Source organism: Jaculus jaculus, chromosome 1 (genome assembly GCF_020740685.1).
Source record: "Jaculus jaculus isolate mJacJac1 chromosome 1, mJacJac1.mat.Y.cur, whole genome shotgun sequence".
Lineage (NCBI taxonomy): Eukaryota > Metazoa > Chordata > Mammalia > Rodentia > Dipodidae > Jaculus > Jaculus jaculus.
The window spans coordinates 14,374,422-14,387,924 of NC_059102.1; the positions used below are offsets into that span (position 1 = coordinate 14,374,422).

General features: G+C 48.7%; 1 protein-coding gene across 2 annotated transcripts in view; it reads left to right on the forward strand.

Moving 5' to 3' along the window:
- Positions 1 to 122: 122 nt before the first annotated feature.
- The window catches only part of Rgs10 (regulator of G protein signaling 10), a 50,586-nt gene continuing 37,205 nt past the window's right edge, over positions 123 to 13,503 (forward strand). Inside the window, exon 1 of one of the 2 annotated variants that reach the window (XM_004659293.2) lies at positions 123 to 221. In XM_004659293.2, the coding sequence (XP_004659350.1) occupies positions 173 to 221 (49 nt within the window). In that variant the 5' untranslated portion in view covers positions 123 to 172. Of the gene's footprint in view, positions 222 to 7,445; positions 7,468 to 13,503 lie in introns of those variants that run through there. The other variant, XM_045131769.1, reaches the window with a different exon arrangement.

Below are 13,503 nucleotides of genomic sequence, written 5' to 3' on the forward strand. Positions count from 1 at the left end.
GAGCGCGCCACGCGGCGCCTAGCGGAGAGGAGGCGGCGGGCGGGGGCCGGGCGTGCCGGGGCGGCGCTGAGTCGGCTCCTCCTCCTCCTCCTTCTCCTCCTCCTGGCCCTCATCGGGCTCAGCCGCCGCGCCGCCGGGCTGCAGCTCCTTCCTTCCCCGGGCGCCCGCGGCGATGTTCAACCGCGCCGTGAGCCGGCTGAGCAGGAAGCGGCCGCCGTCAGGTAAGCGGTCCCGGGGAGAGGGTATGGGATTGGGGGGACCCGCGGGCTTGGGGGATCGGGGAGGGGGGCGGCGAGGGCATCCTTCGGTGGTCCCGGGGGGCTCGGGCGCGGCTCGGCGGTTCCGCCCCGACGGCAGCAATCCCCCCCGCCCCGCCGCCCCGGGCCACTTATCGGCGCTTGGCTCCGTGGACCGCGGCGGGAGCGCAGAGCCTCGGGAGACGCTTTCCGGGGAGGAAGTTTGGCTGAAAGAGGAACACAGAGGTTTTCTTTTTTACTGATGGTCTGGGAGCAAAAAGGAGATCCAAAAAAAAGAAAGAAAGAAAGAAAGAAAAAGAAAAAGAGAAGCATCCCCAAACTCTTGGAGGTAGCGTGGGAGCCAGGTTCTGAAAACAGAACGCCCCGGCGGGTTTCCCTCCTTTGTGGAGCTCTCCGCCTCCGCGGCGGGCGGGCGGTGGTGGGAAGGATGCCCGCGCGCGCTCGCGGGAGGCGCGGCTGGACCGCGGGCATGTCCAGTAGCAGCCAGGCCCATGGCGCCAGGGCCTGCAGCTGTGCCCCGGGGAGCCAAAAAGTGGGGCCCGAAGGGTCACCAAACACAGAGACGGAGACGGTACCGGAGAGACACGGCACAGTCATCGCCTGTCACTCTGGACCAGCCCGGGGCGTAATTTGGGGCAACTTGATAAGACAAAGAATCGATAGCGAGATAGAACCACGAGTCCAATCCTCCAACCTTTTGCTCCTTCGCAAGCGTGGCTAGAACCCGCTCACGACTTCTTGCGTGCGCGCTCTGCACCCTTAGAACAGCCGGGTGAGAGCGGAGCCTGGAAGCCACGGGTGATGGGTAACCCGTTCCACTCCTGGTAGGTGACGGGAATATTGCAATGCCAGGTCTATCTGATTGCTTGTCGTCAGAGTTCACAGGCTCTCCTGTTGCCCATTCCAGGATACACTAATGCCCAGAGCCCAGTCTGTACGAGCCGGTTGGTTTTCTCTTGTCACCTAACACCAAATGTGGTTGAGAGATGGTGACCAGACTTTCCACCACTGCACTGCCTCTTTGTGCAGCGTAAGGACGTGCAAGATGGGAATGAGCAGAAAACTGTTGTCTTTAAGCGGTTAGCTGGAGTCTTCCCTCTACCCATCAGCTTAGGCAAGTGATTGCAATCAGTATGTAGGACAACCCTAATTAATAAAGTCAGATTTTTCCAGAGCTACTGTCGTGAGCTTACATCGTTGTCTTGCACGTGTTAAAGTGCTCTATTAGTGACAAGGGCCACACAAAGCTGTGGTGCGTCTGGTCAAAGGGTTGATTTCTTTCGTGAATGTTTGATGGTTTCAGTCACGGACACAAGCCATGGAGAGGCGGTTGGAGCCTGGTAACGACTGCCGACCCCAGCCCTGACTGTCATTCCATGTCTCTGAACAAGATGCTAGACCCCCCCCCTCCCCTTCCCTCACTGTGCGGCAGTTTTCAGTGATGCGCTGGAGTTGGCGCCTAGTGGCTTGCCAGAGCCAATTGCTAAATATTCAGGGAATCTGGGAACTGCTTGCTAAATCCTAGGTGGCTTGAAAGTAGCTATGGTGAGACATTTACATCAAGGAAACCCGCATATGTTAGAAATCAAGGCTTGAGAGCTCTGTGTCAGTTTCCCTGTCTGTGAAGGGGATTTTCCCAGAGCTGTTGGGCTTAAACATCAGGACATGGGAAACGCCTCGTGCAGGGCACATGGCTGGGGAGGAGCGGTGACTACTTTCTTTCTATCCTCTCTGTTCTATAGAGCTGCTGTGAGTGTCCCAGCACAGATTGATCATTGTTCTGGGGGTCATATTTGGGGTGAAGACTGAGTCATGGGAGACACATGGGCTCGGGGGTACTTTTGTCTGTATGTGGCCAGGTTGTGCTCTAGGAAGACTGGGGACCGTTTCAGAAACATCAGTAGCAGACAGGGCAAGACTTACTTTCAGCACTGGTGAAATGTAATCATGTTGCCCATGAAGAGTCAGGAGTCAGAACTGGATGCCTGGAAATTTTGGATTTAAAATCTATCCACCTCATGGGAAAGGACAGGGGACCCTGGCAGTTCAGTCGCGCCACCACCCAGTAGCAGAAAAGGAAGGAGCCAGGTGAGAAAGGGGTGAGCATGTCACAGGCAGGTACTGGGCAGCCAGCCAGTGAGGTGACGGACTGTGTTCTGATTTTGGAGGGGGTAAGATTTTGATGTTATTCCAATGCTAGTGAGTGCACCTGGGTTCTTGCCCATGCGAGGCAGGTTTTCTACCACTGAGCTCCATCTCTAGCTGAGTTGTTGTTGTTATTATTATTATTGGTTTTTCAAGGTAGGGCCTCACTCTAGCTCAGGCTGACCTGGAATTCACTATGTATTCTCAGGGGGCCCTCGAACTCATGGCAATCCTCCTACCTCTGCCTCCCGAGTGCTGGGGTTAAAGTAGTGTGCCATCACACCTGGCTGAGTTATTATTTTTAAAGTGGTCCTCCTCCAAACTTTCTAAGGGCAGACTTCACAAAAGCTAGATGCACCTCTTCAGGAGCCTGGATTTGGACCTGCCTCTCCAAGCATCTATTGCAGGCTGAATAGGTGATTTTTTGTTTTGTTTTGTTTTAGATGTAGGGAGGGTCTCACTCTAGCCCAGGCTGGACTCGAACTCCCAGCAATCCTCCTACCTCTGCCTTCTGAATGTGGGGAATAAAGGTGTGCGCCACCATGCCTGGCTTGAAAAGGCTAAATCTTATTGAAGATGATGTCCTTAACCTGAGAGCTATGGCCCCTTAACCTCAAAGTGGGATGCCTTTAGATTCGTTTCCAAGGTTTCTCAAAATGTGTCCTATCCACCGGGTCTTGGGAGGGGATGAGGGGGCTTGACAAAAGTTAGACCTCAGTTCACTCTTGTGGACCCAAAAGGGGCAAAGGGAGTTGGTTGGATTTTTGACAGGCAACCCAGTTGATTTTTATACCACTAAAGTGTGAGGATTCTTCAAAGAATTTTATCCACTGTCCTCTTCCCCCACCTTACAACAGCCTGTGCTATTGATAATTGGGATGTGCCCACCTAAGAAGCCAAACCCGGGGTCCTCCACCCAGCAGCCAGACCACCCCATGACCTGTCAGGGGAATTCCCACCCTGCCAGGCAGGCCACCCTGGCCTGTTTTACATTATCCCATTAAACCCTTGGGAACAGTTTCAGATTTATTGCTGGGCTTAAGTTTTAATTTAAAGATGACAGAATACATAGCAATTTAATGTCTTTGTTATAACAACCCTGCAGCGGAGTGTCTTGGCTGTTGGGGAAACTTTCCTTGCAGAAACTCATGGGTTGGGCCTGGGGTGTTCAGGGAGAGAGAGAGAGACCAAGGCTGGCCTGGGCTGCAGAGAGGCCGGGATGTGGCGTTGCTTTGTGCAGGTGAAGTGAGTCCAGGAGGTGGCTGGGGGGTGGGGGGAGGCAAACTGAGAACAGCCTGCAGGTGTGTGTGAGAATAGGGCTTACTGGCTTGCGCTGATCCGTATTTCTCTCTCTCATTCTCTCTCTTTCTCTGTGCAGATGCATGTGTGTGTGTGTGCATGCACGTATGTGGAGGCCAGAGGACAACCTCAGGAAAGCCATCCTCCCATTGGCGAGCCAAAGTCTCTCACTGGCTGGGAGAGCACCAGGGCTCATCTTGTCTCTGCCTCCTTGGCATTGCGATGACCGCTGTGCCCACCATGCCCAGCATTTTTTAAAATTATTTATTTATTTGAGAGTGACAGACACAGAGAGAAAGACAGGTAGAGGGAGAGAGAGAGAATGGGCGCGCCAGGGCTTCCAGCCTCTGCAAACGAACTCCAGACGCGTGTGCCCCCTTGTGCATCTGGCTAACGTGGGACCTGGGGAACCGAGCCTTGAACCGGGGTCCTTAGGCTTCACAGGCAAGTGCTTAACCGCTAAGCCATCTCTCCAGCCTAGCACTTTTTTTTTTTTAACATGGGTACTGGGGAGCAAACTCAGGTCCTCACTGCTTGCAAGTGACTGCCTTCCCATATTCGATCTTGTATCCCCTTTCCTCACAGGTAGAAAACTTGAAACCTAGGCAGGTACTTGGCTTAGCCATGTCCTAGAGCTTCCGGGATGAACCAGGCACCACCCCCCCCCCCCCCCCCCCCCCCGCCCCCGCTGGTTGAGTAATCCCCTAAGCCCCCTCATGCGCTGCTCTGGGGACTGGTGTCTGATCGGTACTAAATATATTCTGGTAGGTCGTTTCTGCTTCCCCCAGATAGCTGTCCACTGTGGTAGTCCGGTGGCAGTGGGCGCAGAGGGGCCCCAGGCAGGCGACAGCAGCAGCTCTGGATAAGAGCTGTCAGGAGGCGTCCGCTGCAGGGAAACAGCCCCCTGCAGACTTCCGGACGCACATCTCCTCTAGTCCTGTTCCCGTCTCTGGAGGGCAAGGCCAAGGGCTCAGGCCAGCCTGGCTGCCCCTCTACGTTGCCCACCTTCCTCCTGATCTGTTTCCCCTGTTCTCCGCTCTGCCCTTGAGGGTTGGGCACTCCTGTCTCAGTGCTTCGCGCCCTTAGGGCATCTTCTGTCCTCTCCCACGCCTGGGTCCCCCAACTCCAGGCCTCGCTCACTCCCTGCCCCAAGCAAGGTGGAAACAGGCCACTCTGGCACAGGAACTCCTTCGAGGCCACTCATTGCTTTTAAGGGTTTTTTTTTAAATTTAATTTATTTATTTGCAAGCAGAGGGTGGAGTGGGGGGGGGAGAGACTGAGAGAATGGGCATGGCAGGGCCTCTAGCCACTGCAAACGAGCTCTAGATGCATGTGCCCCTTGTGTATCTGGCTTACGTGGGTCCTAGGGAATCGAATCTGGGGCCTTTGGATTTGCAGGCAAACACCTTAACCGCTAAGCCATCTCTCTAGCCCAGAGGCCACTCATTTCTGAGGGACCAGACAGAGACATTATCTTTTTAAATTTTATTTTATTTATTTACTTATTTGAGAGAAAGAGGGAGGGAGGAAGGGAGGGAGAGAATGGACACTCCAGCACCTCCAGCCACTGCAAATGAACTCCAGAGGCTTGTGCCACCTTGTGCATCTGGCTTACATGGGTCCTGAGGAATTGAACTGAGGTCCTTTGACTTTGCGGGCAAATTCCTTCACCACCAAGCCATCTGTCCAGCCCCAGAGACCCTATCTTAAACCCTATCTCAAGGCTACCTGCACACATTGCCACTCATTTACCTTGTTAAATACACGTGGAGAGTAAATATAGAAGTGACAGCTTTTCCCCTTGCTCCCCTCTCTCCCCTCCCGTCTGGGAACTGCTGGTCTCATTGTCTCAATTCATGGGAGGCTTCATGACTAACCAGCCTGACCTTGCATTTCTTTCCTTCCCCAGCTCCATAGCCAGCCGTCCTGGATCTTTTCCCAGCTACTCTACCCTCTGGCTTGTGTCTTTGTAGTAAGTTATTTTAACTCTCTGTGCCTCAGTTTCTGTGTTGTGATATTCAGAAGGCTATACTAAGTGCTCAGTGAATGTCAGTCATTTTTCTTTTTCTTTTTCTTTTTTTTTTTGAGGGGGTGGGTGGGTTTCAAGGTAAGGTCTTACTCTAGCCCAGGCTGACCATGTCCATTTGCAGTGGCTAGAGGCCCTGGTGCACCTCTTCTCTCTACCCCCTCCCCCACCAAATGAATAAAAGAAAAGAAAGAAATGTGTGGTCTGGGCTGGGAAGATGGCTTAGTGGTTAAAGGCACTTGTTTTCAAAGCCTAATAGCCAAGGTTTCATTCTCAAGTACTCACCTAAAGCCGGACACACAAAGCAACACATGAATCTGGAGTTTGTAGTGGCAAGAGCCCCTGGCCCACCCATCCTTTCTCTCTCACATACAAATGAATAACTTAAAAAAATGTTCATTTTTATTTATTTATTTGAGAAAGAGAGAGAGACAGATAGAGAGAGAGGGAGAATGGGTGGGCCAGGGCCTCCAGCCACTGCAAACGAACTCCAGACGCATGAGCCCCCTTATGCATCTGGCTCACATGGGTCCTGGGGAATCGACCCTTGAACAGGGGTCCTGAGGCTTCATAGGTAAGCGCTTAACCACTAAGCCAACTCTCCAGTCCAATAAATAACTTTTTTATTTTATTTTTTTTAAATAACTTTTTTAAATATTAAAAAAAAAGAATGCAAAGTCTAAGCCTGTAGTCCCAGCACTTAGGAGGCAGCAGCAGGAAGTTTGCCACAAGTTCAAGGCAAGGGCTATGTAAGCATGACCTTATTTCAAACCTACCACCAAAGAAAGTACGATCTACCTAACTGATTTTGTAGGAAAAAAAAAAAAAAAAACAACACTTTTTTTTTTTTTTTTGACATAGGATCTAAAACAGCCCAGGCTAGAATTTGCTATGTAGGCAATGATGATCCTGTTCCCACTCCCTGAGTGCTGTAATTATGTGTACCACCACATGTAGGTTTTTTTTTTTTTTTTTTTTTTTTTTTTGTTTTGAGGTAGGGTTTCACTCTGGCCCAGGCTGACCTGGAATTCACTGTGTAGTCTCAGGGTGGCATCGCACTCATGGCGATCCTCCTACCTCTGCCTCCCGAGTGCTGGGATTAAAGGCTGGATTAAAGCTTGGCTAGCTTTTTTTTTTTTCTTTTTAATTTTAGGTTCCAGTTTTTGTTTTTTTAAAATTAAGTTAACTGACTATTTTGCCAGGCTGGAGATTAACCCAGGGCCTTATGTGGGCTGGGTAAATGTTCTGCCACTGAGCCACACTCCTAGCCCAGAAGTTCCCTTGTCTTGACTTCGGGCAGAGACAGGGGAGAAGTGGGAGAGAAAAGGCACCTTTATGCTGTGTGTCAGGCCACTGAGGAAGTGCAAGGGCTTCTGGGAAGTGAAGAAGATCAATGACGGAGACTTCTGATTGCAGCCCCAGGATAGGGCCCTGGGGTCATTGTCTTCCTGCTGGGTCCCTGCCTAGAAAGTGGGGATTCTTGGGAGGCTACAAATAAATAACAGTCTAGCCTTCTTGTTTCCTTCCCTCTAGTGGGTACTGGAAACCAGTGGCCATCTGTTGTTTAGTCCGCTCAAAAGAGGATGTTGAAGCCGTTTTGTTTTGTTTTTTTTTTCCTTGGGACTGAAGGGTTCTTAGAGTCCTGCAGCCTCTGCCTTTCTTGTAGGCAGCAGTGTGAGAAGACAGCGGAGTTTTGGAGGTTTGGGTGGCACTTCTCAAGGGGACCCCAGAGCATGGAACGTAAGGAACAGCTCCCACCCCCTTGGGTTTTGGTTTGCCCATGGCCGGGACCCCGGCCCAGGGTGAGGCGGGCGCTGGGGGGTGTCGTGCAGAAACAGGTGCACAGGAGACTTCAGAAGGGGGTCTACGCACTTGACTTTCCTTGAAATCCTCCCCCACCCCCAGTGCTCTAATGCAAATGCTCTAGGATTATTTGAAGACCTTTTCGCTTTCATCCTTATTTTCTGTTAAGTGCAGTTCAGTTAAATCTCCCCAGCTGGGGCGTGACCACGCCTGGGAGGTGGACCTCAGAAGCCAGATACTGGACTGGTGAACACTTAAGTACTATTTAGATACAGTGTCTCCATGACCCAGTTTCTGTGGAGCCTTAAGCCCATCACTAGTTATAACAAACAGATTCTGTTTCTACATTGAGGTGAACTTTTTTAATTTTGGTTTTCTGAAGCAAGGTCTTACTCTAGCCCAGGCTGGCCTCAAACTCATAGTGATTCTCTTACCTCAGCCTCCTGAGTGCTGGGATTAAAGGTAGGCAGCATCATGTCCTGCAAGTGTTTTTTTTTTTTTTAATATTTAATTATTTGCAAACAGAGAGAGAGGGAGGGGAGGCAGAGTGAGGGGTCAGGAGAAGGAGAGAGAGGGAGAGAAATGACCATTCCAGGGCCTCTAGCCTCTACAAATGAATTCCAAATGCATATACCACTTTGTGCATCTGGCTTTATGTGGGTACTGGGGAGTCACACTTGGGTCATTAGGCTTTGCAGGCAAGCACTTTTACTGCTCAGCCATCTCACCAGCCCCCAATTTTTTTGTTTTTGTTTTCTGAGGTAGGGTCTCACTCTAGTTCAGGCTAACCTGGAATTCACTATGTAGTTTCAAGGTGGCCTCGAACTCTCAGCAATTCTCCTACCTCTGCCTCCCGAGTACTAGAATTAAAGGTGTGTGCCACCACGCCCGGCAGCCCCCAATTTTTTAAAATGGTTTTTATTTTTGTTTGTTTATTTGAAGGGTGTTGGATGGAGGGAGGGAGGGAGAGGGGAGGGAGAGAGAGAGAGAAAGAGAATGGGCGCACCATGGCCTCTAGCTACTGCAAACTTCAGATGTATGTGCCACCTTGTACATCTGGTTTACATGGGTTCTAGGGAGTTGAACCTAGGTCCTTAGGCTTTGCAGGCAAGCGCCTTACCTACTAACCCATCTCTCTAGCCTCCCCCCAATTTTTTTAAATGTACTACTGTTTTTGAAAATATATTGTTTTCAAAACAATGAAATCACCGGACATAGTGGCACATGCCTTTAATCCTTGTACTCAGGAGGCAGAGGTAGGAGAATCACCATGAGTTTGAGGCCATCCTGAGATTATATAGTGAATTCCAGGTCAGCCTTGGCTAGAGTGAAACCCTATGTTGGAAAACCAAACCAAACCAAAACAAAGAAAACAAAACAAAGAACAACATTTATATACATATTTTCCTACAGAGAGAAAAAGAGGGAGGAAGAGAGGAAGGGAGAACATCTGTGCATCAGACCTCTTGCCACTGCAAACAAATTCCATATGCACGCACCATATGGTGCATCTGGCTTTTATGTGGGTACTGGGGAACTGAACCCAGAGCAACAGACTTCGCAAGCACGCAGCTCCTAATGTACTTCTCTCTCTCTCTCTTTTTTTTTTTTTAGACTCAATAATGTACTACTCTTGATGTGGTACAGGTGATAGGATGTTTCTTAATGTTTTGTGGGTGTATATTTCCTTGCAACTTCATCACAAAGTAGAGAGTATTTGAAAGGAAACTGCGGTGTGTGTTGCCTCAACCACTTTGGAACCTGGGGTTAGCCCCTCTGCTTTTTCCTGGATGTGAATGCCTATCTTCTTTAATGTGCTGTGAGGGTTTTTTTTGTTTGTTTGTTTGTTTGTGTTTGTTTTTGTTTTTGTTTTGTTTTGAGGGAGGGTCTCACTCTAGCTCAGGCTGACCTGGAACTCACTATGTGGTCTCAGGCTGGCCTCAAACTCACAGTGATCCTCTTACCCCTGCCTCCCAAGTGCTGGGATTTAAAGGCCACCATGTCCGGCTTGTGCTGTGAGTTTTGAGGGCACTTAGGACAGGTCCTTTGAGGATGCAAGTTGCTTCTGCTACTGAGGATGCTGGGTGGCGAGCTCTTATTAAAATATTTGGCTTGGGGGAATCATTTATGCAGCGTCACTGCACGGCTTCTCTGCAGATTTACAGCAGAAATCCACGCTGCGAGCGTTCAGTTCTGATGATTGCTACAGATGGTTTTCAGTATGGGTTTCTAGGGAATGGATGTCTGGAGAGCGTCTCAATTAGCTGTGACATCACAGCGTCTATAAATAATGCATTACGAAAGAGGCTGCAAGCAATCAGCTCCAGCTATCCGCACGGCAACACCGCACAGCCATCGTCCAAGAAGTGGCTCGTCCTTGACCCGCATAGACCAGCACAGACCGACACGGATAGCGTGCACAGTGTGCTCATGCATAAGGTCACTCTACCCTGCTCTGACGCGACGTGTCCTGCATGGAGCTGGCCCCAGTTTTCTCAGTCTTTCCCCCACAGTATGATTGCTGTGAATGTCTTCAAGACTGGTCCATTCTGGCCTCTAGGCATGACAGTGAGCAGAAATGAAAACTGAAAATGTCAGTGGAGCCTCATGGGAAAGGCCAGTGCTCTGCAGTCAGACTGCCTGGCTTTAGACCATGGTTCCCATTTTGTAGTTGAGTAGCATTATGCCTCAGTTTCCTCATCTGTAAAATGGGGATACTGTTAACCACATGAGAATGCTTCTGTGAGAACCAGATGACTTAACCCATGTGAAAAATTTGGAGCAGAACCTAACACATTCCCAACAATTTTCACATCATAAGTGTTTGTTTTTTGGTTTTTTGAGGTAGGGTCTCACTGTAGCCCAGGCTGACCTGGAATTCACTATGGAGTCTCAGGGTGGCCTTGAACTCACAGCAATCCTCCTACCTCTGCCTCCCGAGTTCTGGGATTAAAGGCATGCACCACCATGCCAGGCTCACATCGTAAGTGTTATTAGCAGCTCTTGACAGATTCACTGGAAGGTACATTTACTGAAAAATTAGTATTGGGCATGCAAAAATCCGAAGATCTAGAAGGAGCCAGGAGTAAACTAAAATAAAACAAAGCAAAACCCACTTAGCAGTATTGGGGTGGTGGCTCAGTGGTTAAAAGTTCTGCTGTACAAGCCTGCTGACTGGAGTTTGGATCCCCAGAAACCACATGGCTTCCACAATGCAAGCAGCCCATGCATGTGGAATCCCAATGCACCTTGGCAATGGTGGGAGGTGTTAGGCCAGCTGACTGCGGGGCAAACAAGAGAGACCTTTCCTCTTTTAGCCAGGTGTGGTGATGCGCGCCTTTAATCCTAGCACTTGGGAGGCAGAGATAGGATCGTTGTGAGTTCAAGTCCACCCTGAGATTACATAGTGAATTAAAGGTCAGAGTGAGCTAGAGCGAGACCCTACCTTGAGAAACCAAAATGATAATAATAACAGAGAGAAAGACCTTGTCTCAAACAAGGTGGAAGGTGGTTACTGACACCCCGAGGTTGTCTTTGATCTCTGTGGTGTGTACTCATGACCCCCTAAACCCAGCCAAACATCAGCCACCTCCCCCTTTTGTTCATTGCAAAACTGCCATAAAGTTGAACTAAAAAATAAAAATAAAAAGTAAAGAGCTAGACAGAATTGCAGTAAATGTTATCACAGATTGCTCACCCTTAGCATGAGAAAGGTTAAAAATTAGAGGAACTTGTTTTCCCCCACCTATGCATTTCTAGTCCTGCTTTTAATTTTTTTTTTTTTTTTTTTTTTTTGTTTTTTGAGGTAGGGTCTCACTCTGGCTCAGGCTGACCTGGAATTCACTATGTAGTCTCAGGGTGGCCTCGAACTCTCGGAGATCCTCCTACCTCTGCCTCCCGAGTGCTGGGATTAAAGGCGTGTGCCACCACACCCGGCTTAAATGTGTAGCCCAGGCTGGCCTCGAACTCCTGATCCTCCTGCCTCTGCCTCTTCAGCAACATCCTACCGGCGTATGCCACAACAACCGGCAAAAATTTTATTTATATTTACTATTTTGATTATTTATTTATTTATTTTGTTTTCAAGGTAGGGTCTCACTGTAGTCCAGGCTGACCTGGAATTCACTATGTACTCTTAGGGTGGCCTCAAAATCACAGCAATCTTCCTATCTCTGCCTTCCAAGTGCTTGGATTAAAGGCGTGCGCCACCATACCTGGCTCTTAATTTTTTTTAATTGATAACTTCCATAATTATAGACAATAACTCATGGTAATTCCCTCCCTCTCCCCACTTTCCCCTTTGAGACTCCATTCTCCATCATATCCCTCCTCCTCTCAATCAGTCTCTCTTTTGATTTGATTTCATCATCTTTTCCTCCTATTATGATGGTCTTTTGTAGGTAGTGTCAGGCATTGTGAGGTCACAGATATCCAGGCCATTTTGTGTCTGGAGGAGCACATTGTAAAGAGTCCTACCCTTCCTTTGGCTCTTACATTCTTTCTTCCACCTCTTCTGCAATGGACCCTGAGCCTTAGAAGATATGGTAGAAATGTTTCAGTGCTGAGCATTCCTCTGTCACTTCTCAGCACCATGGTGCCTTCTGAGTCATCCCAAGGTTACTGCCATCTGAAAAGAGAAGATTCTCTAACCAAAATGAGAGTAGTATTAATATATGGGTATGAACATTAAGAGAAATATTTACTGGGCAGTTTGGTGAGCATAGAATATACATTTAGCCAGACACCAGCAGACATTACACCCTAGGGCTCATGACTACCCATGTTGTAAATTTTCAGTATCAGGGATGTATTCCCTCCCATGGAGCAGGCCTCCAATGCAATTAGAGAGCAGTTGGTTTCCCCCATAACAGACATACCACTATTGCACCATTGGCTAATTTGGCCTCGCTGGCAAATTTAAGCTTTCAGTGTCCACTGTTCAGTGTCTTCACTGGTGATTTCTCTCTTTCCCATTGAACTGCATGCAGCATAGCTTTTACCAGCTTTCTGCAGCTAGTCTTCATGGGCTCCAGCAGGATTTCTCAGTGCAGCCAAAGTATGTGGAGTGTTCAGCAATAGGGTCTTACCATCTATTTCTGGTGGGAAATCAAGAGCCTCAGTAGTGGCCTGTAATATTTTGGGGGTATCAGTGTCCTCCCTGTCCAACAACTCACTGAAAGATATCCCATCCCTGGCACTGAAAATTTTCTAGTAATAACCTATGGCTTCTGAGTGTTCCATTGTCCAATAAAGTAGGCTTCCATATGACTTATTTATATCCTCTGAGATTTTGATTAGCCCTCCCTCCACCTTTCCTTCACTATTTTTTAAAGATTTTAAAAATATTTTATTTATTTATTTGAGAGAAAGAGTGAAAGAAAAATAGGCAGATAGAGAGAGAATGGGTGTTCCAGGGCCTGGAGCCACGGCAAATGAACTCTAGACACAAGCACCACCTTGTGTATTTGGCTTTACAGGGGGACTGAGGAATCGATCCCCGGTCTTTAGGCTTTGCAGGTAAGCACTTTAACCACTGACTAATCTCTCCAGCCCCTCGAAACCTGTTTTCTGTGTAACCATCTAAAATGAAAACTTAACAATGAAAAGGGATGAGAGAATATGGCAACTTTGTGGATCCCAGAGCCAGGGTTTGATCAGCTGTGAAATCTTGGCATTGCTTTATTTTTAAAATTATTATTATTATCGTTATAATTACAGGGTCTTATTGTGTATCTCCAGCTGGCTTTCAACTTGCGGTGGTCCTCTTGCTTCTGTCTCCAGTTGCTGGGGTTACAAGCATGTGCCACTGTGGCTGGTGGTGTGGGTTTAAGTTTAGAAGTAAGCCTGCTTGCTTGCGAGAAAGGTTATTTATTTCTCCCGTAGGTTACTACGTAGGAAGTAACATTTAAAGATAACCAAGGGCATGAGATTGCTCAGTGGTTAAGGTACTTGCCTGTAAAGCCTAAGGACCCA